Source organism: Chanos chanos, chromosome 1, assembly GCF_902362185.1.
Source record: "Chanos chanos chromosome 1, fChaCha1.1, whole genome shotgun sequence".
Classification (NCBI taxonomy): domain Eukaryota; kingdom Metazoa; phylum Chordata; class Actinopteri; order Gonorynchiformes; family Chanidae; genus Chanos; species Chanos chanos.
The window spans coordinates 10,073,226-10,101,055 of record NC_044495.1 but is presented as its reverse complement, the minus strand read 5'-3'; the positions used below and the strand labels follow the sequence as shown (position 1 = coordinate 10,101,055).

General features: G+C 43.6%; 1 protein-coding gene across 1 annotated transcript in view; it reads right to left on the bottom strand.

Annotated features, from left to right (window-relative positions):
• foxn3 (forkhead box N3) overlaps positions 1–27,606 on the bottom strand; it is a 57,768-nt gene extending 30,162 nt beyond the window's left edge. Inside the window, exons 1-2 of the mRNA XM_030777685.1 lie at positions 27,456–27,606; positions 6,808–7,364 (exon numbers count right to left, since the gene is read on the bottom strand). Coding sequence (XP_030633545.1) covers positions 6,808–7,350 — 543 coding nt within the window. The 5' untranslated portion in view covers positions 7,351–7,364; positions 27,456–27,606. The remainder of the gene's footprint in view (positions 1–6,807; positions 7,365–27,455) is intronic.
• Positions 27,607–27,830: the final 224 nt, after the last annotated feature.

Below are 27,830 nucleotides of genomic sequence, written 5' to 3'. Positions count from 1 at the left end.
CCTAGCGGCAATCCCCCCCCCCCCCCCCCCCCCCCCAATTCCTTGAGCTTCCCTTAAAAAAAACTGTGAAATAAAAAATTGTCACGAAACATTCATCCAAAAAGCTGGGTTTCTGGAGCCTTCTTCAGAGGAGCAGACGTCTGACATTTGAATTCTTTAATTACATTCTTTATTTTCTCTACTTGATAAAAGGCATCTGGTCCATTGCTATTTTTGGAGACCAGTCTATATTGTGTTTGCTGAACTAAAAAGAAAAAAAAACCCATCATATCAGTTAAAGAGAGAAGTAATCTCCTAAATTAAGTCCATTAATGCTCTGGTCTATTGAAGAGGCGATCTATAAGCATGCACTGAACTCTCCCGTCACAACAAAGATAAATGAAGGTGCTGAGAGATCGGCTTGACCCAAGTCTCCAAAGCCCTTCAGTCATCAACTGCTAATGGTCAACTCTTCATCACATCTACTTCTCCCTTGATGTTCTTTTGCTGAACTCACATCAGAGAGATGTTATTTAAAGTCCAACTTCCTCAGCCAGAGAGCTAAGTTACCACTGGCCAGTCGCTGTTTACAAGACAAGAACAGAGCAGGCTGCGTTTGTTGCGTTTAATAGCAGAGTAGTTCTGGAGTAACGGCGCTAATCATCTTCACAGTCGCCTTATTCGTGGGTCAGGCAGTTCAACCTACTCCTCCTCACCTCAAAGGATGTCTTATGGGTGGGGTGGGGTGGGGGTGGTGGTTGGTCCATTGAGCTGCTGAGGTCTGTTCTATTCATTTAAATAGGACAGCAGATCACTTTTCCCCTCCTCCTTCGTGTGGGTTTTGGTCGAGCATTAGAGGACGCTCTGTAAAACCGTCCAGGCGGAGACTACAGGAATGGGGAACAAAGCTGCGTGAATCTGGAGTGTCTATGGGGTCTACAACTCGACGCCCAGACATCAGATCACAGCCCCGACAATCAGCACAAACAGCTGCTCCCTCATACAGGGGGGCTCAATGTCTTATCCAAACAAGAGCTCCAGATAAAACAATAATCACCAGCCCACACAAACAGTTATGCTCTGATACTTACCACATGCTTAAATAAACAGAGAACAAATGACAAAAACCCCCCAAAAAAAGAGAGAAAAAGAAAATCAAATGATGTGTGACTCTATTGACAGTGATATTGGTTTAACGTGTTGATGGGACAAAGAAGGGAAGAAGAAATCAGAAAATATAGGGGGTGAAAAAAAAAGCACTGGTTCAAAGCAAGTGTAATCCCAATTAAGGAAGATCTCCTTTTAAAGACTAGAGCTGTCCTGAGGATAGATTGCATAAAAAATTAGAGGACAATGACATGATAAATCAAGACAAGTCCTTTTCCCACAGCATAGCCTCTGCTAGAAAGATACCCGCGACACAGTGTGTGTGTGTGTGTGTGTGTGTATGTGTGAGTGAGTATGTGTGAGTAAGAGTGTAGGAGTGAGGGAGTGAGTGTGTGTGTGTGTGTGCGTGTGCGTGTGCGCGTGTGTGTGTGTAGTGCCCATGACATAAGACAGGCAGATCCAGCCCTGCTGAGAAGGAGCCCATGTAAATAACACACTTGCAAGCAACCATCTCCTCTCTTGGCGGGCGTGCAGAATGTTTATTCTATCACGGTCTCTGCATGTGGAGATTATACGCAAGCAATATGGTGTCCCCCACAAGCACAGCAGACGGCTGGGAGGCGTGAGAAAGAGATTTGGACTGGAGTTTTTAAAAATCTACATACGGCACAGCGCAATATCCTAATCTTAGTTTCCCTCTGAGACTAATTCTCTTCTGTAATGGAGTGGCTGCATGAATTTTACTTTTGACAAATATTGCAAAACGCTTACACGGGAACTTCTCGGTCACCGTTTTTTTTAATGAGTTTTTAGTTATTTTCAGTGTGTTTAGCCTTTTTTGATGAGGTGACACAGGGTCAATACCCAATCTCTGAAGTCAGAAATTAAAAAAAAAAAAAAAAAAACAGACACACAGAGAGAGGCACAGTCCTACCTCCACTTTACACCTGAAGAAATGAGCTGTTTGTGTTACTGTGGACTGTGGAAAACACACAAACACACACACTGACACACACACACACACACACACTGAAGACTCTCCTTATTTCTCTTGTTACGTAAAGGCAGGGAAAAGAGGCACTCTGATTCAACTTTTCCCCATCTCTGACTTCAAAGGCAGGCGTGCTAATTTAACCATTTGGTTGGATGGCAGACATTATCAGATTCACTGACACGCAGTCGTGTAGTTGAATTCTCAGCTCTCGGCCGGAGAAGAGTCCAGGTGCACTGCATGGAGAAATGACGCACACCTGAGGGTTTGATAAAAAGGTCTTTTAAGGATCCTTCATACTTCTGCATCACTAAAAAGCAACGTGACTACTGCTAATGCAGAGACCTAGGCTACTGTAATTGTAAGGCAGTAAGAATTTCTGCAGCAGAGGTGATCAGGTCTTTATACAGCTTCTTATTCTGACAGCCCTGTAATAAGTACAGGAATTCCCACACTTTATAGATTTCTGTCCAACATGAGTGATGTTCATCAGCCTCATGATTACAAACCTTAGACTAACAGACGAGTAAAAAAGGAAAACCTTCAAACCTCCCATGGTGTGTTTTCCGACTGCAATCATCTGTTTCGCACTGACAGACAACTTATATATATATATGTGTCTGTGTGTGTGTGTGTACATGTATGTATATATTTTAGTATAAGTTCTTAGCCCTCCTTGAAAAATTGTACATTTGATTCTGTATTCCTTTAGCAAAATGCCACCACAAAAAAAACAGTAATTAGCACTCATGTAACACCTAAAGCATAGAATCCCAGGAAATAAAAACGACATATGCTTAAAATGATTTAAAATCATCCAAATTGGCTAGCTAGTACCTCATAACAAAGTCAAGTGATGTGAGAAAACCAAGATTATATCAGTTTTATTTCCTCAGAGACATCTACAAGAACTTCATGTGTATTAGTCATACTCATGCTTTACTCATATCAGCTCCCTCTCTTTCTCTCTCTCTCTCATATCCCAAATTGCTCTTAAAACTCTCATTCCCTTCACCACAGCTGACATGCTTAGAGTGACCTTATGTAACGGATCACATATACGCATTTATGTTGATGTGAGTCCACAGAAAATCCATGGGTGACATGTATGGGGCCTGGACGTTCACAGCAGAGGCAAGGGCAAATGCTACAGATATGTTGACATAGTGGTGGGAGTGGGATGTCTCTGCTGTATTGATCCTTATGGCTGAGGCAGCCTTATGGCATAACTGGGACTCCCTTGGGATTGGCTGAGAGAACCTCTGGTAGCCTCGCCGAGAGGGAGCGGTGACGTCAGAGGTGAAGTGCGTGCAGAGGGAGAATGCTCCGGAAGCCCTCCTCGCAAGCCAACATCTGCCCACAAAAAGTGGAACAGCTGGTGAGGGAACATGTCAGTAAGCAGCCCTTGCTTTACGGTATGGGCTTGTTTTTAGCCCCATGTCATTCAGTTCATCATGTCCACTCTGACCCCACATGTACATACACGCATACACACATACACACACACTCACACACACACACTCATACAATGACATGAAAAACGTCATAGTTGAATACAGACGAGAAAGAGACAGAAAGACAGAGAGAGGGTGAGAGAGTGAGAGAGAGAGAGAGAGAGAGAGAGGGAGGGAGAGAGAGAGAGAGAGAGAGAGAGAGAGAGAGAGAGAAGGAGGGGGCAGTGAGGCACAGAGAGAAACAGAGGTTGCAGGGGAGTGTACTAACCTCTCTCTTCTCAATAATGTTGAACAAGTTCCTCTTTAAATAATTAAAGTTTTTTGGGGGTTTTTTTTCGAACCCAACAGAATGTCAAAGCAGACCAGCTCTAGCTGAACATCATCACACAGCTAGCAGCGAAAGGTGATGCGACCCTGAGCTATAACTGTCAATCCTGGGTTTTTTTTTTCCTTTACACACCCTTCCTCTGAAAGAGTGGTACAGCCAGTACCTGCTCCACAAAATATCTCTTGTGTAACTTCTCCCTGTTGCTATAGCGACGGCATAAACACTTGTAAAGACACATTAATCATCAGAGTCCTCACTCGTCTCCTCGCACAAACACGAATGTGCCAGTTGTGCCTATAGATAGCCTACACCTCCTTCAACCTTTTCATATTTTGTGGTAGCAATGTGTCAGAACAACTTCATGATCGTTTTATTTTTTATTCACCAACACTCCATATTTCATATTTTCAATGTACATGTTGTTTTTTTTTCATGTGAAATCCTGTAGTATGTACTCAAAATCTTCAGTAACCTCTCCTTTCCAGGATCGTCATGTATATGTGAGTTAGTATGTGTCAAGATTAATTACAGGGAAATGGCTAACAAAAGGTGTACGTTCAAGTGAGCGCGGAGTTTTTTTCAAGCATGCTGTGTGCCTCTCCCTCTCCCTCTCTCTCCTTCTCTTCCTCTCTCTCTCTCTCTCTCTCTCTCTCTGTCTCTCTCTCTCTCGCTGTTGAGACTCTTGGTGTACTGTTCATATAACTTTCACTGAAGGGCCAAGTTGCGAGTTTGTTCTCTCAACAGTACCATGGAGACAGATGGTAGGGTGACTGTTACATTAACTCTTCACAGCTGCTGCAGAACCAGTGAAACACTGGTTCTGCACTGAAATTTTCCAACAAAAAAAAAAAATCACTATTTATCTGTGATCTGTGGAAAGACATCCAAAAATATTCAGCAAAACAAGGAAGAATGCAACGTGAGACCCATCCCTCTGTTCTGATGTTTCATCTTTGAGGCAATTAATTATTCCTCGTCAAACCCCAGAGAACAGTGCATCTATCAAATGTTTGTTTATTTAGTCTCTTATTTTGCTAGTTTAATTTTCCTTTTACGATCTAATTATGGAGAGTAATGCATGAATACATAACAAAGTCACAATGGAGCTGAAATTAAAACAGACACAGTCTTCTCATTCATTATATAGGCCAATGAGGCTATGCAAATGAAATAAGACTTAAATTAATCAAGTGACCCCACTCAAAACTTTTAGAAATATGTTCATTTTTCAAAGAGGGAAAGTAACAGTGATTCATAAGGAATAACTTCACGCAACCCAATCAAACAATGGAAAATCAATTAATCCTACTACTTTATCGAGCAATCAAAAATTATGCACTGGGGGGTTATCATCAAAATGTGTTGCGCTATTTGTCTGTGGTGCTGTTATCTGACAGATTAAACACAGTTACTGTAGTGGTAATTACCATAAACAGTAACTAGACTGTAATTCTATCTGGACTACCATAAAGAGACGGGGGGGGGGGGGGGTCAAGTTTTTTGTTTTTTGTTTAATTAAACCAAAGTTTAACTCTTGCCATTCTGTTATTGACTTCTTATAGTTATAAGACAAGAATAATAGCAGTGTAGCTTCAATTCATATAGCTCAAAGGACAGGAAACTACAGGGCGTAATTAAAGCTCAACAGAACAAAGGCCTAAAGTTTGACATAACAAACCTGTAAGTGTAATTAAAACACAAAGACAATAGACACATTAAAATAAAGTCAGACAATGGACTTAAAAATACTGACCCAAATTCCAACTCCTGACTGTTTTCTCCACTTCAGGTCAAAACCACACCTATATATAATTTCTATTTTTTTTTTCATTACAATATTGAATTCTTCTAAGGGATATTGAAAAAACATTGAAAAAAAACCCAAATGTCTGTTAACATTACATGGTATGAGCTAATGAATTCTTATTTCACGAGAGAGGACACAGCCAGAAATAGCCACATATTTGGAGGAGGTATTTTCTGACTGGTGTAAATGCCCTAAACCGTACTAAGGCTGTGAACTGAGTGTGCAGACTTCACAGGCTGCAGTGAAGGGGTTAACAAGGTGACACACATCAGCTTGATGCTCTGTGATGTGTGAGGGGGAGAGCCATAGACTTCCTGCCCACTAAACTGCCTTAACTCGACTGCTCAGCTACCTCTGGATTAGTCTTTACTAGTGAAACACACACACACACACACACGCACACGCGCAAACGCACACACACGCACTCAGACACACAAGCTCATACAATCTCTCGCACGCACAAACACATCAGTTTCCCTGTTGCTACAGCAACTGCTTACTTTCCATGTCAACTGCAATGCTGTTTCTATGGAGACACATACACACAAAAAAAAAAAAACTCTTTGCGCCACAGCCGCAGACCAGATGGCAATGAACTGTGAGAGTCACATGGAAAGGCTTTACTGTTCTGACTAGTGTTTGCGTGCGCGCGCACACACACAAATACACACACACACACACGCACACGCACACACACACACACACACACACACAATAAACACATAACTACATTTACTAGGATTCAGCGAGGCCTTGGATCGATACGCAATGAACATTTAATGAGTCCTAATTCATGCACTTTGTCTCATTGGTCTAACTGTTATCCAACACCCAGATATGGAAACTTGCCTGATCAGCATTCAGTGGGCTTTAATCTATCTACAATGATACTGGCAAGAAATATGTACCGAAAACACGTACACATTTTGCCCTAAAGGATTTACCTCATTAGTTTTAGCAAAATCATTCCATAGCGTATTCATTTAGGAAAACATCTATTACAGACAACTTGTCGGGTTTTTACATTTTTCACGGCCTTGGAGACGGTAACAAATTTTCTTTGTGGATTGTGCTCCCTATTTTAAAACACTTCAGTGCACAAGATTTATAGAGTGTGCTCGTGGAGCAGAAACATCCTTACCTGACTCCTGTCCTTGTCCACTTTCTTAAAACACTTATTGAGGGAAAGGTTGTGCCTAACTGAGTTTTTCCAACCTGTGGGGGCATTGGCAAAATATGGGAAGTGTTCAAGGATCCAGTTGTATATATCCTTTACTGGCAGTCTCTTGGAAGGAGAGTCTTCAATGGCCATGAAGATCAGGCAGCTGAATGAGTAAGGAGGCTTACAGTTCGGGTTCTGCTTTGCGTCGTAAGGGAGGTCCGAATGGGCTGGGGAGGGAGGGGTGTCGTCGTCCAGGTCCTGGACGGGACTGACGCTCCGGAGAACGGGGTCTCCAAAACTGTTGAGCAGGTTCTTGCTCTCGTGGAGCCAGTTCAGGTTGGTGAGCTCCTCATCCTCCATGGAGGTCTTCTCCAGCTTGATGGTGGGCAAAGCCAAGTCCATCTCCTCTGCCTCTTGTAGGGCCCGTGTGATGGAGCCAGCCTGATAGAAATGACTCAGACCACTGGCAACGCTGATACCGGAACCTTCCGGCTTCTTACTGGGAGGCATGACCGGACCCATTTAGACCAAGGCTCCTGCGAAACAAAGATGGAAAAAAATACATCATTTGCATTAGCCACTACTGTAGGCTCAGCGTGTGGTTTCAGTGCTAGAATGATACTGAGAAGCTTATCTAATAACAATGCTCGAGCATTTCTGTTTGCTCTGAAAGCTCCTGTAAAAGCAGATCTGAGTAGACAATATACACAATTTGCTTAAGTTAAAGATGTATTTATGTGTAGTTTTTGATAGGCTTGATCGTAAATTAGAAACCCTTGAACATTGCTGAGATTTTGCAAAATACTGCAAGAGGACTTCCCGTTCTGGACCTTATTTCTTTTCTTCAGGAGTAAAACACCAGCACAGAGTTGCAAAACACAACACCAAATCCATTCTAGTCTGTCTGTCAGAATAGCAATCTAAGTTCATTTTTATGAGGGAGAAAAAACTGACACTACCTCGCTAAAGATGGTCATCTACTCAGTATGACATTTCCAGTAAAAAATTGTCTGACAATGTTTCATCAGCACACTCTGCAAATCAATCAATCTCTCTCTCTCTCTCTGCATAACTCAAACACAGCAAACCCCGTTGACCAAAAATCACAAATAGCAGTTCCATTTGTGACATCTGACCCCCCCACCCCTTCCCTCCCCGCAGTGATTCCCTCCCGCTCCACACTGTCTGTCTAATTAAGGTAACGGTCATGTTTATATGGCTTAATCCACCATTATCTGCGGATTTGTTTAACCAGAGCGACCCCCGAAAATGCCAGTCAGTAATAAAATTATTAATGCTCGGCAGAAAACACATGAATCTTGGCTGGATTTTATATGGCCGTAAACGTTTACCAGTTTACCGGGGGGTGGAGGGGGGGGGGGGTGGTGTTAGGCTTCACTGTTCCCTTGTTCATGTTAAACAAAAAAACACTTTTCGAATCAAAATGGGGATAAACAAATTCAGAGCATATTTCAGTCCAAGTCCTAAAAGCCGCTGATAACGACTTGTGTCAATCAAGACAACTATGAACTGAAGTCCTATGTTCACCAGTACTTTTCATACTTCAACCAAAGTAATTGTGGAACTTATGGTTTGTTCAGCATTTACAGCGTGGGTCCAACGAGGTTTACTGATCTAACTTCAAGTCCGAAGGACAATGCAGTCTCGTGCGTCTCTGAACAGGAAAATTATATTACAGCTGACAGTAAAGTAATTTAATTGCACGGTTGCTATGACAACACAGTGTTCTGTTAGGGTCTAATTTGCTGCCAACTGCCAGTTGCATCCCGTGAGATTTGTTCATCGTTCCTGACCTTTTTTTTATTATTCAAAAATAGACCCAAACAATAGCTTGAAATCGTACAGGTTAATGTGTATTCTTAGCGACAACGGTATATCGTTTCTTAATGAAAATTAGTTATCATTATTTTATCATTACAAAAGTAATCATGGAGAAAACGAGGTCATTATGTTCACTGAAAATGTGTAACAGATACAAATGACAAGAGCTGGTATCGCTCCAACAACCGCTGAAAGTAAATGGACAACTACTTGCGTTATTTACTCTAGAAAACGCAAGATGTGGGATAGAAAATACGTATTTTCACAGTTTTGGTAAGTCTGAAATTACTTTAAATTACTTAAACTATTAAATGTTCACTGATTTAAAAAAAAAAAAAAAACATAATTTCCCACAAGTATAAGCTAAAACCGAAATTTTATTCAACCAGGGCAACTTCAACGCTCTTACAAAATAACACTGCACTATGGAGAACTCTTACCTTGCTTGTTATGCATCATGGCAAAGTAAATTCCTAGGCATGAACATCCCTGCTAAAATTCCTGCCATAGCTCTCATCGGTACGCGCATCGTGTTTGAGACTCGTGTGCCAGAGAGTGAATCAAATCATAATCAGTCCGAAAAAAAGGAAATCACAGCGCACGTGGGTATGTGTTGAGTTTGGAGATTCTGTCGCTGTGCTAAACGCCGTGTGTAAGGGTTTTCATGTTTCCTCAGCGATCACTGGGAAAAAGTAGGCTACAAATCAACTGCATGACTAAAAGGAAGCAAGTGGGCTGGACTTACTCAGGGAGCGGCGGCCACGGGACGGTACACAGGGAGTGCATTAGAGAGACCAGGATAATTGAACCCAGCGTTCTGTTTGACATCCCAAATGCCATCTGTCTAAGCAAATCAACATTTGTTTGTATAACGTCACGTCTGTGAGCGGAATCGCGTAGCAGGAATACCACATGATTATCAAATAAAGGAGAAGAACAGAGCTTTTCTTTGAATATAAGCAGCGCCTATTATTTAGAGCACATTGCCTTAGTGGAACAGTGGTCTACGTCGTTTATAATTGGTAGGTAATAGTCCTGAATGCCCACGTGTCTTACAGTAACTTTAAGATGATGGCAGTATCGGTGCTGCTATAATTGATAACAGCGTTAGACAATATTATGATTTGTACAATCACTTTTACTGTGACAGCCGAAAAAGCCAAAAGCTGTAACATTACTTCAGTGGCATAACACAGTTGAGCTCACTGATTGTAAACACGCCGTAATTACCGGTATCGCTGCAGTTTCCTAATATACAACAAAGTTTCAGTTATACGAGTTTTATATATGGACAGGCATGGCAGTTGGCAGTACAGTACATGCTCTCATCTGAACATAGCCTACTCTTTATAACTGACATTTGCCGAATCCATCGATTCGACCTATTTCTGACTCGAACTGTGACGAGCGACGCAGTGATGTGTATTCAAACCTAGGTCACGATTTTTAAGTGATATCAGTTTGAACATGGAGAAAGAAAGAAAGAGAGAAAGAAAGAAAGAAAGAAAGAAAGAATACAGGGACCTTTTTAAATTCACTCTCACCAGGGACAGTATGTCACAGTACCAGCCTGAAGCTTCAATTCAACACAAACGCGCTCATAAAAAGAGCCAAGCTGTCCTTATTACCCGGTATCCAACTGCCAAACTGTCATTTTACTGCTTGGCTAAATGGGAGACTTGTGTTCTAACAACCACAAAACTAATTTAAACTTTGAGAGGGTGAGTAATGAGGCCTCTCGTGCCAGTGATAAATCAGTCACTGTCCCACTGATTTTATTGCAGCAACTGGGGAGATGGAACTCCGTACAGAAAGTCAAACCCTGTACATCCCTGGCTACTAGCAAAATAAAAGATGAAGTTTTGATAGCAATAGTGATTAATTCCAAAACTAACTCTAAATTATGCTTTGCACCAAGTTGGTTACAAACTGTCTCATAACAGTTAGATTTAATCCCATGCCTTTTTGTTATGGGTATACTTTTTGGGGGGGGGGGGGTGCAGTAAGTCAACAGTTCATAAAAATGATCGTGTTAAACTGGAGCGAAAAAATAGACAAATGAAGTGATGCAATCTTCAGCACTAAGACACGACAGTCTGGTAAGCTCTAAGCTTACCTGAAAAATGCTTTTTTCCACATTCGCAACTTGAACCAATTACAGTGAATCACTGAGATGACAGAGCCAATGGAAAAAATCAACTTTCCATACCTTTACTTCGATTTCTCATCAGTCTGGCATTTGGCCTGCGTCTCCTCTGACTTTTTCCTCCAGAATTGTCAGGGGAGCATTTATTAGTAATTCCACACCTCAATGTCCATAGCTCACTGATACACTGATGCGTGCTGGGAGTTTTAGTTTGCCAAAGAGCTTAAAGAGACACTCCACAACCTACGTCATGCATTCAACAAGCCTTAACTCATCTGCCCTGTGTTTACCTGAGAAAATTCAGTTGGAGGGTGTTGCCTGCTTAAACCCCTCCTTGAATAGGTGTCACATGTCTTGCTCTACTAGCCTGTCTTGTAAGTGCGCCCCCACCCCCTCCCCCTGCTCCCCCCCACCCCCAAGCTAACCAGCCTGTGTCTCATTAGAAAAGGGCTTGCAGTCTCTTGCTCACCACAAAAAAGCAGGTTTAATAAAAACAGGTCACAGCCTTTTCAGACATTTACATGGGAAAAATAAACAGTAAAGTGATCTCAGTCGTTTGCTGTTAGCAGAAGAGGAGCTTAAAACATGTGTAGGAGCTTGATATCTGAATACGCATTAAGAAATACAATGTGGAAAGCTTTCAAAAGGAAAATCGTTTGCAGTCAATCATTGTGTAAGTAGGTTAAAGTCAAAGGTCATTCTCTCTTTGTAGCTAAGATAGTAAATAGTAAAGGTAGGACTGTCTTGAAGCTGTTCCCTTATCACCTCAGAGCAGAGAGATAGCAGATCCTAATCTAATAATATTCCTCAAAGCACAGATCATGTTCAACTCGAACGGTTAGCTGCCCTAAACAAGCAAATTCTATACCAACTGCCTAAACTACATGATACATTTTATCTGTAATTTTTAAGTATATATGTACGTTTTTATAGCATATTTCTCTTTTTTTTTCATTTCATTGATCACAAAGCTTTAATCATAGTTAAACTGTGAACTTTCTTTCTCCCTGACGGATACAATATTGTTATGCCTGAAGCCATGTACCAAGTAAGAATCTCTTTGACTTAATAAACAAGATTATTATCATGCGGTACGTGCAGACACAATTCGCAGCTTAATTTTTTTCAACTCATACATTAGACTGTGCACTCAAATGAATCGAATAATGGCATGTTTTCATCTACATCTCCACAGAATGATTCAGTGCATATTATGACTGGGCAAAAGATATAGTGAAAAGAGAATGCTCATATTGTCTTTTTAAATCTCTTGCTCTGGCAACATACCCTTTCCAAGATGCAAACATCAAGCTATAGAGTATCTTGCTGTGTGGTAATGCTGTGTGACATATAAGGGCTGGAGAAGACAGGGACAGAACTTTGAGCGTTTAAGAAGCTGTGTTGAGCCCTCACCTTGGACACCAGAGACCTAGTCTGTCCCCTACCTCTGAGGATTTCCCCTTCCTGCCACCTCACTACAGTCCCATTCAACATCAATGAAAATATGAGATAAGAGACAACATCAGTAAGGTGATAGACAACAACTCTGTGATATCATCAGTAAGATGTTTTTCAACACACAGATTAAGGCTAGCTGTGAAGTGGAAGTCACTCTAAATAAAAGTGTCTGCTATATGAACGAATTTGAATGGAACTATATTTCATTATTACAGGGGTGAAAATACTTATTAGCTCTGGCCTAGGCTTAATCTATATCTGGTGTCATCACTTTATCTATCATAGGTTAAACGTGCAGTATTGAAAAAACCAACACAACCTAGAAAGCATACTCAATAAAATGGCACACCTATGAATCAAAAGCTGCTTAAATACTCCCTTTGATTGTCATTAGAGCAGATTAAGGCTCTGTTGTACTGCCAAAGTTTAAAATTTCACTCCCTCCACCCAGTTTCTTCACACGGCAAAATGCTGGCCGTGTTCATGTCTGAGAGGAGATGTGAAGCCAGACAGCCCCCTGCAACTGTGTCACCCCAGTCAGTCTGGAACGTGCATGGGCGTCAGTTGTCATGGTAACAGTAACGACTGGGTCAGAGTGACAAGTTGTGTTAACTCCTTCACCCATGAACCCCCTGGGATCACAGACATTCATCTTCATTTCCACTGATGTCTGGCGTTGCATTAAGAATATTATTTTTCCACAGTGGTTTAAGTTATTATCCAATGTTTCCTCTCTCGCTCTCTCTCTCTCTCTCTCTCTCTCTCTCTCTCTCTCTCTCCAACCATCATTCAATACTGGAGGCAGGTAGAAAAGAAAAATAAAACGCACACTGAAGAAAAAGGCTTTAAATGAATGCCATAATGGAGTCCCATAAGACGTGACTTACAGTCTGTGGATTATTTGGGTGGGTTTTAATGTAATAATACCTAAAGCATCTCCGTCAGCACCCCCCCACCTTCTCCATATCTGAGTGTGGCAGTCTGCCGTGCTCCCGCAGCAGGGTTAAGGTCACCCTCCTTCTAAAAAACACCACACCACTCCATGTAATTTAACATCTGCTCTGACGTTAAATGCCCCAGCATCACACGGAAATATCAGAAGGAGGAGGGGCGTGTAGGAATGGTGCAATACTAAAAGGCTACAGATAGACAGAGGTCCCAGTTTCAGATCAGATGAAGGGGAATCAAAGGACAGGCACTGATTTGAAGGCTCCTAGCAGGGTTCCTGTGTAGGAGATGCAGTACAATCTGGCTTTGCCTCACAGGTCAAACTGCAAACACCCATCATGGGGTCTTTGAAGTGCATGAAGCTCTTAGTCTTTGTATTACCTGTTACGATACAGACTTCTGCACAGTTGCAGCCTCTGGAACAAAAGCGAAGTGTATTGGAAAAGATATTACTTGAAAACAATAACAGATTTTTAATTCACAGCGAACTGGAGTCCTATATGTTTATTTCTTTTGTTCTTGTTCTGAGATGAAGATGGGTCCCAGTGGTTTGGCTGGGCTGAGCTTTACCATTTTACAGAAGGTCAGTGAGCATGGTGTGTTGTGAAATCCAGCTGCTTTATCTATACTGCAGAAAGTAGGTGCCTGCCCATGAATGCCACTGCCCTGCTAGGACTTAGCTAATACTCAAAGGCATTCATGCATGAGGGGGGAAAGTCAATGTAAACCTATACCTGTCTGCTGCCTGCTCTGTTGCTTCAGCCCCTAGGCAAGGAGGAAAGCATACGTGTCTTTACTATTAGCTAAGACTCACAAACGCACGCGCGCGCACACACACACACACACACACACACAAAAATACATTCACTCAAAGCACAGTAACACACATACACACAGCTGTACCCACACTCAGACACAAACACACACACACGCACACACTTTCACTCAGAGACCCTAACTAAATATCGTCACCAGGAATACAGCAATGGTAGGGTGATGGAACAACTCTCTGTTGTTGTGTGCATCAGTTCAGGGCCTCCGGAGAGGACCAGGGAGACAGGAAATTGAATTTGGCTGTGTATCAGTGGCAGGGGAAACCCAGTTAGGGGATGAATCCATAGTCACAGTACCTCCAGGGGAAGAGAGGCCACTTAATGAAAATTAAGACACTGCTCCAAAACCGATTCCATTCATCTGAGCTTCTGCCGCTGAACCACAGCAGGACACAGAGGGTTGAAGAAACTGGACGCGTGAGCTGGAGGCAGGTTTTTTTTTTTTTCTGGTGCTCCTCTTCACGCTCGCTCAGCTCGCCAGAAGAGGGGCCAAACGGAGAAGAAGCTCTCGAGAAACCCTCTTGTTCCTTTTTAATCCTTCCTCTGAGAGTTAAAAGAGTCTGAGGGAGCTTTTATGTATAATAACCAAGTTAAACGGCCACGGACTGTCCTGGCGTGCAACATGTTTCTTGAGTAACCCTAAGTGGCACTCGAGATGACTCTGACGCTGACACAGCTCAGGTACAATAGCACGTAACAACACAATTAATGGTGTTACACACATGCGGGGTGGGTGTCTCCAGTGCATTGAGGGAGATTATAATTGTTCCAGTCTGGCAGTCACTGGGGCCTTCTAGCAGGCAGGCTCATTACCACGGCCTGTTCTCTAGATAGGGAAGCAACACCACAGAAACAGCTGCATCCCAGACCAAAGCAAAAGAGAGAGAGAGAAAGAGAGAATGAGAGAGAGAGAGAGGGAGAGAGCAAGAGAAAGGGACAACATCGCTGGGCACGAAAAGAAGTTATATCTTCTTTTTCAATCATAGTTTGAGAGGAAGGTCTCGTCCCAACTGGTTTTGAAGTGGCACAGTGTGTGTTTAAAGCTTTCAATATCAATTTTGAACTGTAAACATTAATGTCTGTTTTCTCTCTGATCTATGTGTCGGATGTGTTCCAGAAGAGTCAATAAAGGGAGGCGTGCTGGGTCCTTTACGAGGTTGGCCCATGTGTAAGATGGGTCTTACAGATCCAAAGCGTCTCCATAAACACAGCAGCAAAGAGAAATCTGTGATAACCCTCCCTCTGCGGAAGGGGATGTTATCTGCTTCTGGCAGTGGGCTTTGGTGGGGGGGGGGGGGGGGGGGGGGGGTAGTGAAGGCCAGGACAAAAAGGTCAGACAGGGTGAAAACCTACACTCTTCACTCACTCTGTACACTACAGCCAAGCACAGTACATCGTAGTACAACGCAACGTAGTACAATGCACATCACGTAGCACGGAAGAAAAGTCAGTACGGTGAACACGCCATAGCGTAGCAGTGCGGTGCACAGTTTGGACTTACAGTACAGTTCGTTTACACACAGTGGCATGTCTCTCTTACTCGGCACTAAGCACACAGGGAGAAATCCTGCTGGATGAGGTTGTAATGCAGTGTCTTAATCTTTAATCAGTGTGGCTGGATCAGGGGCGCTCATTCACGCACCACTGATAATACAATCCCCCGTACCTCTGTATCAACCTCAGAGCACATAACCCTGCCACCCCCCCCCCCTTTCTTTCTTTTCCGTTTGTAATCTCTCTTTCTCACTCACAAACACACACATACACTTAAACACGCATATATCAACGCATCAACACTTGCGTGCATGCTATGTCTGCACAGCTCGCGATGAAGAAGTCACTGAAGTCAAAAGTATTCAAATATTGCGGCTTATCGTTCACAAAATTTGGCGTTCTAGACAACCAGTTACCCCGATATCCATTCAATAGTTACACAAAACAAAGTACTCTCATTTTCTGTTGTGAAAGCAGGTGGGCTGAAAAACTTTTATTCCCTATGAGTGCGATATCAATTTTCATTCTTTCATTTATCTTCCAAACAATCATCCTATCCAAAGATGAACAGGCTGAAAAAGTCATTCAGACATTGGACATATCAGTGCACCAACTGTTCAGTGAGCAGATCATTTAGATTATCTTAGATTTTCTGCAAGTGTGTGTATCTGTGTGTAAGCGAGTGTGTGAGTGTGAGTGTTTGTGTGTGTGTGTACGTGCACATATGTGAGTGTGTGAGGAAGACAGTACTAGCAAGAGGGCCATAACATATTAAATACACAAAATGAAGGCAGTGCTGGATGAGTTATGGACCCTCTAAGTCTCTCAAGCATTACTGTTCATCTGTAGAGGATACAGGGCTTGATGAGGATGGTAAAATAGCTGTTCATCATATCACATCGTTTAGGAGATCAAATCACACACTGTTCATGCACACACACACACACACACACACACGCATTCACACCCACACATACCTCACACTTGCTGCTGTGGCACAATTAAAATGTTATTCATTACGTTTGAGTTGCAGTTAAGGTTAAATGGCTGCAAATTAGTCATTCCTCAATTATATAGCACATGCGTCAAGGTGAATGTCATTAAACTGTAAATAGTTGTGTCAACAATTTTTTTTTCTCCTCTCTACTTTTAATACGCCTTCTAAATTTAAATGCAAATGGAGCTTTAGGGATGGTGAGTACTATAACCTAACCTCAATCAAAATGCTACTGAACCTGGCTAACAAGAGGCAAAACACCAGCAGCACACACAGGTGAACTCTTGGAGGAATTTACGGTCTTGTAAATGATGGATGTAACTAAAACAGACAATTTACAATACAAAATAATTCATCTGTTCAACCAGGAGCAGGCAACAGCAGATGCTCAGTGGGAAAAGAGAAAAAAAGAACATCACATTCCTATTCTATTATGTCGTCTTCTTATTCATGGTTAACGTTGTGATGCGGTACGCGTTTGTAATAAATTACAAGGTTCTTTTTCCAGATGGTTTTGGAGCGTGCTGTATAATCGGAGGGACGAAGGATTCATCAGCACACCTCCCTTCTTTTAAAACGCAGGTACCACCGCTCACAAAGACCGTGACGTCCAGAAAAGCACGGGCAAAGAGGAAAGAACAAACAAACAAACATAAGAAAAAAAAACAGTTTGCAGGCATGAGTCCTGGACTGTTCTCTCCTGTGGTCTAATTCTGGCTCTGAAAACCAACAGTTCTCAGTCTATCCACTCTCCTTAGAAAAAAAAAAAAAAGACCAATACACACCGGGTCCTATTAGGACAAGAGCAGTCAGTACACACACAGGAGGAAGCCAAGGTCCAGATCCACGGCTGTGATGCACTTACTTAAAGGCATCCTAATCTGATGGACTCAGGTGTTTATAACTTCTGAAGCAGCTCTGAGGAGAAAGGCGTAGCGCAAAAATCCCAACAATCCTACTTTGACAGAGTTGCCTAGCAACGGTGAAGCTTGGGGTCTTCGACTGATAGCTGAGAACGGCAGAGGCAGGATTTCTTATCACTGAGGACTTTTATTTGATCTGGACAGATTAACGAGCCTGAAGACGTGCCGTACCACACACAAAAACACACTTACTCCCACTTCCCACACACACACACACACACACACACACACACACAAGCAGACAACCTATGGATGAGAGCCTGAAGACACAGGACGATATGTGTAGGAAGGACAGGACACTCTCTTCACCGTTCCTTTGAGTCTGTCCCTGACCGCTGACTCTCTGCAAGTGTCCCTGTAACTGTCACTGGACCAGCATTGTGAGGACTGGATTGCACTTAGCAGATAAGCTGCTAGGCAGAGGCAGGGTTGATTTTGAGGAGATGAGAGCTGGAGACTTGGCACAGCGTTATGAGCTGTCGGGAGACTAATTGCAGAGTGTAATCTGCTCTGATTATGGAGAGAGGAATGGGCAGGTGTGTCTGAGAACTTGCCTCAATGCCCAATCCACATCCAGCTGTAGCCTGACTATGTGCCAGACAAACAAAAACATGAGGCTCAGGCCACCACAGAGCACACACACACACACACACACACTCAGACACACACCTACGCAAGTACAGACGCGCACACGTGCACACACACACACGCACACGCACACCCTTGCTCACACTGTCCTTTCCCACCAGTAATTAACGATCAAAACACCTCACACTTCAGCATCTACCTTGTGTTTACGTCCAACACAAGTGTTTCATCACCTAGTTCTTCCCAAGAGCACAATTCACATTAAATACTTAAACAACAATGACACATAGCATAAGGAGAAAAACCTGCAAAGCATACATCTTGTTTGGATTTCTGTTGCGTTGTCCAGAGAGAGGGAGAGAGGGAGAGAGGAGGAAAACATTCACGCAGTGCTTAAGTCAGCAGGATCCAGTGCTACTGCATTGAGTTATCCCGCCCTGTCCACCTCACATAGCTGACACAGGCAATTAAAATGGAGGTTAATATCACACACACACACACACAGACACACGCACACGCACACACAACACATGTGCACACTCAGACTCACACTCAGAGAGGGAGAGAGAGGGAGAGAGGGGGGGAGAGGGAGAGAGAGAGAGAGAGAGAGAGAGAGGGAGAGAAATCTGAAAACGGCATATCTTTTCACCTGATCAAAGGGAAAACGCAGGACACACTGAATTAATGCCTGAGCAGCAAACAAGGAAGACCATCAGCCAACATGAACTTTGCATGCTAACCTTGAGGCACAAGCAGTGCAACCAGTGACGGAAGTTAAAACAACATTAAAGATAAGACGGGGTCTAAATTTACCAAAAGCATGATTCATACAGTGTAAAGGGAAGTGGTAAGGCCTGCCTGTGGACTGAAGGGTGATGTGACAGTGATGTTTACTGGCCTCTGTTATGGTCAATCTTTGCGTCAGATGACAATTTATACATGTCATTCTATTACAGAGCCATAAGCTGTCCCCAGCGAGAAACATTCGTTCCTAATCAGTTCCCTCACAAACAAAATTAAATTTCAAAGTGAATTTGTTTCGGCCCTGGAAGAAAAATATGACCACTTATCAGGACGGAGGAGGCACGGTTGCGGCGGTCGTGGCAGGCGCAGTTTTCTTCTGATAATTGAGTTAAAGTAAAACAAAGCACAAGGGAGAGGCCTTCACACAAAGAAACCTGGCAGGCTGATTGGACAGAGAGAGAGAGAGAGAGAACAAATCTACATTCCAAACAGTCATTGGCTGGGCAGAGGTCTGTTTCTTTCTCCCCTCTCTTGCTCTTTGAGTATCTCCCCGGTCTATAGGATAGCTCTATCCACGTTAGACCTCTACCGTCCTGTAGCTCGCTTACTTATCTTCTTCAAACAGAGGAATGGGTCGACTGTCACAAGCCCAAAGTTTGCTCTTGTTGATAACGCCATGGCAACACGAGGAACGGCATAACTCCACAGCTGAAAGAGGGACTATGGCCAACGCGCACTCAAATCGGCTTACTTCACCTGACAACTGAGTTTATAAACACAGCTTAGAGGTAGACTTTAACCGGTGAGGGAATAAAAGAACATCAAAACGTTTAAAAAGACAAACCGGCACTTCAATGTAAATGACATGTGGTAGTCACGAGAGCTGAGAAAGTAGCAGTGCTGCTTTATTAAGTGTATACTGTGTGAAAGAGAGAAGTCTGTGTTCACAAACCTGACACTTCTCCGAAAGGAGTATATAGTTCAGCGCTGTATGTAGTGTGAATGTCATTTGAGAGCTCAAAGGATTCAGTCCTTACAACATCCTCCACCAATGACCTTCTGTGATCTTCTCAAATTCACAGGAATACAGCATACGGTCCGGGAATGTTTAGTATTGGAACGCTTAATTCGTGCACAGATAAGCATAGCCATTATCAACACAAACAGTCAATGCAGCCAATGCAGCAAATTACTGAGGAAAACAAAGACAGTGAAAGGATGATCAAACATAACTGTAATAACTACAGAGTTAAATTTCTTTACCCCTTTCCTTCACGCAGACCTTTTATCATGTATGGTGCTGCCCATCTCTTCCGAGAAGGGTCTGAGAGGGAAAGAGTCTGCGGTCATTAGGAGAATTTCAAAGTCATTCTGCCCTCTGATAGAGGGGCTGATTTGACAGCTGCTGCCAGTGTCTGCGGTAGGAATGAGAAATGATCCCACCCTGATTAGATCCTCCACCTTAGGGAAGGTGCTGATGCATTGATATCTTAGAAAAAGCAAAAAAAAAAGGGGGAGAAGAGAAACATGACAGAGAGAGAGAGAGAGAGAGAAAGAGGAACTGCAGACCCTGGGAGCAGACAACAGCGATTTCTTCACACACACACACTCACATGAGACCATGTTCCTCTGGTCTGGCTGGTCTCATGTCATGACCCTGGAGAACATGCGTCAGTTCTATATGTATATCACAACTTCCTTCATTCTGCTCAGCCAGCCACCAGTAGAAGAAAATTTTGGACGGTGATATTGTGCAGCTCTCAGGACATAAACACAGTCAATGCCCCCCCACCCCCCCATTTCCAAAACAGGTGCACCTGAAGCAAGAACGATTGAGTAAGCAGCCACCAAGACCCCCTACGATCCCTTTCACATCACAATACAACCAGTTCACACTAACATTCCACATATTTTGCTTTACACAAACAGGAACAGCTTTACAAAGGTTGGTCTCCCGAGCGCTAGCCTCCGCTCTCAGCGGCTAATGAGGGCTCGGGGTTTTGGCCATGCACGGCCACGCTCCTGTCTGTCACTGGAACTGCTCTAGTCCCTCTTCATCTGATTAGCTCATTCATAAAGCTGAGGGCCAGGGCCAGGGCTTCAGGAGATGCGCCCTTCCTTTGGCTAAATGAACAGTTATTGAGTGAATACAGGTTAAGTAGACTGAGGGCACTCCTCTAAGCTAAAGCAAAAGAACCCTATTATCTGTAGCGCTGAGGAGAATTGGAGGAACGAGGGGGAAGCTCGTTGCTTTGTATAGTCACTGCCAAGGACCCTGCACGTAAGCGTGTAGCGTCTGTACACCAAGTCATGTCAGCAGCAGCAGCAGCAGCACTGGATGATTTGCACATTAAAAGGAGATAATGTAGCGCAGCTTTGAGGATGCCGACAGCAAGATTTCCAGTGTCTAAATAAATAAAGAAATCTGACAGAAATTTTCAGCGTAAGATGTGATAAAAACGCGACTACACCAAACGCCGTCGTTGAGAAGTAAATAAATAGCCCGGATGGAAGCAATGTCTGGTGCATGTTTTGACACTGAAAGATGTCAGTCATTTTTTTTTTTTTTTTTCGTTTGTTTGTTTGTTTGTTTTTTTTGTTTTGTGGAAAGCATGTTCCCTCAGCTCGCACGGAGACACAGGGTTAGAGAATTATGTTCCAGTGGCAGGAGTCTGAGAGAGGGCGGTATCAGGCAGGCAAAGGGGAGCCATTGGCACAGGAGAGAGAGATAGTGCAGTGTTCCACTCAAGCCTAGTAAAATATAGTTGTTTATACACTCTACAGTGGAGCTGTCTTTTCACTGACGGACCAAAAATGAAAGCAATATCAATGAAATATGACACTGATGACAGGTCGGCAGAGGAGATGGAAATGACTTGATTCTCCCGAGTTCTCCGAATGAGATACAGCCAGGGAGGATGTGCCTCAGCTCAACTCAATGATGATTTCCTCTTGTCAGGTTTTCTCAAACAATCAGAGCGTTAGGTCTTCTGGGGGAAATCTTCAAATGAGCAACCGCGGCAGCTTGTGTGTTCAGATTTGTAAGGAGCTACACCGCTAATGAGTTTGTAAGAGTCATCCGCGCTCACATCCCTCTCAAATATGAAAGATATTTGACAAGTCTTATCAACAACCAAAAAAATTTCGTCACTCCTTAAGGGCGTAGCTACACTCCCCGTATGACTAGATGCAGGTGTATAGAGAGTGTGGTGTCCTTGCGCTGGCGTCCTTTCGGTTGGTGTAGGAGTAGACCACTGGCTCCATTGGCAGAGCTGTGAATGCCCTTGAAGTGTGAGGAGCAGAGGACAATGGAATCAGTCTGAAAGAGTACTACCCCCACAACAATGATCCAACCGAACAACACAGCCGCATTTTACATTTAACAGGCTTTTTACAGAGAGAAAAACAGGAACAATTCCACATTGAACCCCCACCCCCCCGGCCCCCCTTTTTTTCTCTCTCCCCACCCATACCAGAGGTGTAAAACAGTATCACAGATATCATATTTTACACAAGACCAATACTCCCACCACCTCAATTCCAGCGTCTCAATGGTGAGTACTTCAAGACAGCCCTCCTGGTCCTGGTTCTTTGACCTCACGAATGACTGCGGAAAGGTCCATCAGACCACAGATGTGTAAACTATCATTTGATGCACATTGGTCTTCAGTCATGTATAACAATACTGTATTTAAAAAGTGTCTCTCACTGAACCCAAAAGACTGCTTATTTCTGCACCCTCCGAAACATCTGATTTTTTACTGCTGGAACCACAAGTGTTTACATCATATCTGCAACTATTTTTTCCACTTGCATTGCCAAGGAATGAGTGAACGTGAAGACAAAGAGAGACAGCAAAAGAAAGTGAATATAATAAGTCAGAAGGGGAAAGACAGAGAGGGAGAGAGGCTAAGGCAAAGTTAAATAGCTAATAATACTCAGAGGGACACAGGAATAGGGTTCTTGTCTTTTCTTTGGGCGGGAAGACACGGCTTTGTCTACTGGAACTATACCATTTAGGCTGGTTAAAATGCTTCTCAAAAGTAAAGAAACCCAAGGTCCATCTGTTATTAAGCACTTATGATCTGAAAGTACCTTTCTGACACTTAATCACCACCATATATATATATAAAAAAAAATACCCGAAGGTCACTGGAGGATTGAGAGGGAGAGTTGGTGAGGTTAAGATGGATGGCCTCATTTTGATTTAAGACGTGATGCCTTCAGTCATGCACGACAAAATGGGTGACACGTGTGTGATGGGAGGCCCTTTGCCGTGAAAACTAAAAAATTCACTGAGCAACAGATCACAAGCGTGAGAGAGACGGGGGGGGGGGGGGGGTGGGGGGGGGGGGGGTGTGAGGAGGCAGAGAGAGAGTGAGAGAAAGAGAGAGCAGTCTTCCAAATTCAGTTGTACCGTAAAACTGTGTCTGACATCAAATGGAAATCTTTGGATCGACATGTTTTTTTTTTTCTTGTTGTTTTTTAGGTTGTTTTTTTGGGGGTTTTTTTTTTTTTTTTTGCTTTTTGCTACTTGCTTTTGCTTCCAGTGGAATGCCTTGCAAAGCCTTGACAAAATTCAGAATAAAAAAAAAATAAATAAAAAAAAAAAAAAAAGGAGTCATTGAGTGTGAGTGCCTTGCTTCCTCCCGTGCATCATGCATATTCACCATCACTCCCCATCAGGTGCTTTTTGCTGCTTGGCTGTTCTGATGTTTTGACATATTTTTCTGCCTCGCCGAGTTCCCCTCTGATTTGCTTTGCTGTTTAATTTTCATAAGGGGAGGTGCAACCTGGGCCATCTGACAAGCCATTGGCTGTTGTTACAAGATCTCAGACAGACAAAGAAGATGAGGAACGCTGCCGAGGAGCCCCACACTCCAGTGCCTCAAAATAAAAAGCTGTTTGACCTCCTCCACATCCCATTTCACCTTTCAGCTGTGACAGCTCCCCTGCCACGTCCAACAGCATGACCAAGGTTAAATAATGCCAGTCTAACCCCCCCCCCCCAAACACACTCACACATACACACACACACACACCCCACCCTTGTCCAGGACACATCAGGCCAAAACCTCAACTCGCTACACTGGGAAAGTTTTGACGACTGATCCCACAAAATGCAAATGTAAACTGGATGAGCGGTGGACTTTAAAAAGGGGCATTGAAGCTTTCACAGGGCGCCCACCATGGCATGACTGTAAATGGACATGCTTAAAACATGCACCCTGAGCCGAAAAGGTTGCACTGACAACCATATCTGAAATACAATAGCCACTTTTCTGCAGAAGAATTTGTTGGGTATTTGCATATGAAAGATAACTGAAGCATGGGGTGTGAGGCGCTTCACGCAGCTTGCTGAAGGATGTTGAGGAACGTATAAGCAGATAGACCTTCGCTTTGTTCACACGACGTGATGACAACAACAGCGCTCCGACTGAGAAATTGTCAAGGCAACATGTATCGAATTTCACAAAGTTGAGAGAGAAAAGCGATGCCCCCCCCCCCCCTCCTTCCAAACACCCGCTGTAGACACAATAAACGATCCACAACATGTCCTCTTACTTTAAAGAAAACAAGTGGCTGACACATTTCCTCCCAACAGGCCCTTCCTCAGATAACCAAACACTCCCATCAACAGGAAGTCCTTTCACCAACAGCGCTGCCTTACTTCAACACGACACAGGGCTTCATCTCTCTCCTCAGCCCCCTCCTCTTCCAAAAAAAAAAACACTCCGACAAACTATCCCGCTAACAAACGGTCGGCGGATACGCATCTGAGACTCAGGAAAAACTGGTAGTATGGGATGAGACAGAAGCAAAACCAGGACCAAGCCAAAGAATCTGCTGTTTCAGCTAAGAACTCTGTGTACTCAAAGACCTTCATATGCTCTTGGTTGGAGAGGCAGGCTTTTTAAGAGCCTTCACAATACGCCTAAAATCAATTAACGCTCCAGCCGGTGGTATCAGCATTACACACGGCATGCCATTACATCAGCTCACAGAAATAGCTGCTGCCAGTCTAGCCACAGCTTGGCCAGGGCGACGGACAATGTTATAGACGCCTGAGGACAGCGCCGCTTTATAGCAAAAAGGGTAAGGGCGCAGGGTGGGGGTGTGTGTTTGGGGGGGGGGGGGGGGGGGGGGGGGTCACTGAAAAAACACAGCATGCCCTCTTGGTACGGGTCATTGCTTCAATCCCAGTAAAAGGCTCCAGTTTTCCCACTCCCCTCCACTCTTTAACCATGCTTACCTGCACATTTACTCCCAAGGTTTCCAAATGGGAGCACCCGAGAAAATTTCACTCAGCTCAACAGATGCAATATGACATGGAAGAAAGTTTTGGAGAAGTAAGTGCAGGAAGCACTTGAGGAGCAGAGAAGAGGAGAAAACCTTAGCCGACCCTAACAAGGCTGGGGTTGTGCTGTTTAACCGGCAGAAAATGGGAGAACTGGCAGAAGACAGAATGGAAAAGAGCGAAAGAGAGAGAGAGAGAGGGAGAGAAAGAGAGAGAGAGAGAGAGAGAGAGAGAGAGAGAGAGAGACAGAGGAAGGGAGAAAGAGAGAAAGAGAGAGAGAGAGAGAGAGAGAGAGAGAGAAAGAGCGCTTTCTGTTGTGATGACATGCAGGCACTTTTTTTTAGTAAGGGGGGCTTATCTTTGTCTCTATGGTAACTGTGTCTCTGGGTGGTTATTAGAAACCCTGAACTTCCTGTGCTTCGGCAGGATCAGCCAATCAGAAGCTCTGTTTTCATAGGCGGAGAGAGCTCATGCTATAGGCATCGGAGAGCAGCCACATGAGGGGGCCATGGAAACAGAGGGTCAGGGAGAACTTACGGCCGGGGAGGAGAAAAATGCAGACTTTTCACAAACACAGGATCAGTGAGAGGAAACCCCGTTCACCCAAATAAGTTCACATTAAAACAGTGCACAAACTAACCAACCATTTTTTTTTACTATAATTAAAGCCTCAAAATAGAGCAGACTGAAACATTTTTTTTTCCCAATATAATATCCAAATAAAAATATCCATGCCTTAGCAGCACTGTTTTTCCAGTGGGACATTTGCAATGTTTTTTTCGTCCTTTCGAAAATGATGGAAAGTCTTACGGAAACTACACGCTCAGCATCCTGGCTTCCAGGAAAAAACTAGCTACAACATGGTGGTTGACGAGCTCTCAGACAGGCAGCCACAAAGAAAGCCCCCAAAAAAGAGGAACCAGACTTTTCCCCAAGTCCAGCTCCAGTGAACTTGTATCTCACTCTCTCTGCTATGCATTCTTACATTCCAGCAACATCGTTACAAGGCAGACACTAGCTGGCTTAGTCTGAGCCTCAAAACTTAAGTCTCCTGAGCGCAACCAACCAACCAGAGAAAGCAAAGGATCAACCGCACCAAAAAAAAAAAAAGAAAAAAGAAAAAGAAAGAAAGAAAAGAAAAAGAGAGCACACACAGAAAGCAGTTCCTCAAACAACAGAGCGCTGCATCTAAAAACAGAGTCCCTCCCCCTGTCCCAGCTCTGTCTGTACATGATTCTCAGGAAATATAGAATTCCTGAATGGGCAGTTTTTTGGATTGACCACAATGACAAAGCTCTGTGGTAAAAGCTTCCAGAGACAACAGATGCGCTGCTTTTGATTCTGAAAATGAAATGCTCTAAGTCAATGCAGATATAAAAGCAATTCCGAGAAGTGCTGTCTGTACAAAATAGGGAGGAGACGAATTTCAGATTGTTTATATAAAGTAGCTCACGGACACAGACGCAGACACAGACACACATACGCACGCACACGCGCGCGCATGTGTACACAGCCAAAAAAAACCCAAAAAAACAAAACAAAAAAAACCCATAACTCTCCCTTTGGACTCTCTGTTCCTGACAAAAACAGTTCCCTCAGATTCTTTCGTTGTTGACTTCTTTCTCTCTCTCTCTCTCTCTCTCTCTCTGTCTCTCCCATCTCCCAGATCTGTTTTCCACACACCGAGCACATTCAAAGTTGCATCCGCTGCTTCTTTATTTAACAAAGAATTTGTTGACAAGACTCAGAGCAAAGTTCCTCTCACAGACCCCCTGCTTCTGACCTTGAACGCATTAAAAACACACACACACACACACAAACACACGCACACACGCACACATGCACACACACAGAGACTAACGACCACGAAAGAGTGCGAACCTCCCTGAGGGGAAAGGAGATGCTACTATATCTTTTGAGAGAAAGATATTTTACCAGTCTGGAGAAGGAAGAAAGAAAAGCCCCAGTGTAGTTAACCAGAACAGTTTTTCAGATGTAAGAAGAGTCCCGACTACACAGTAGAGCACTGTTTACAAATGCAATGGCTATATCTCCCCTCAACCATTGACTCCTGTGACAGGAGCATGCCCTCCTTCTGCACTCTCACAATATTTCATTCTGTGAAGGTAGCACAGGTTCCACACGTAACACACACACACATACACACACACACACACACACACACACACACACACACCACACACACACACACACAACACACACACACACACACCACACACACCACACACACGCACACACTCCCACATAAGCACAAGCTTGCAGTGTCCTCTCAGATGACTCTTGACAGCACGGGGAACCCACAGATTATAGCAAGAATTAACAGACGTATAGAGACCTTTTAATCCCGATCTTCTCCCGATTGGCTCCCTCTGCATGAGCTTCTGCTCCAGCTCCAAATTTTAAATCCTACTGGTTAATCCCTCCATTCCACTCTTATTCAGTATTTTAGCAGTGACCACAGTGGCTCTAACATTCACTTAGCCTCTATTTCTCTCTCCCTGTCTCTTTCACTCGCTCACTCTCTCTCTCTCTCTCTCTCTCTCACTCCCCCTCTCACTGCACTCTGTTCTCAGACCTCTCACTGAGCTCTGGAACTAAGGGAGCCTGACGGGGAGAGCAGGAGCTCGCAGGGTCCTAGTTTCCCCCAACTTAACTGAAAGAATGTCATTGTTTCATGTGTGATTTGCTTATGTGATAACTTAAGGAGTAC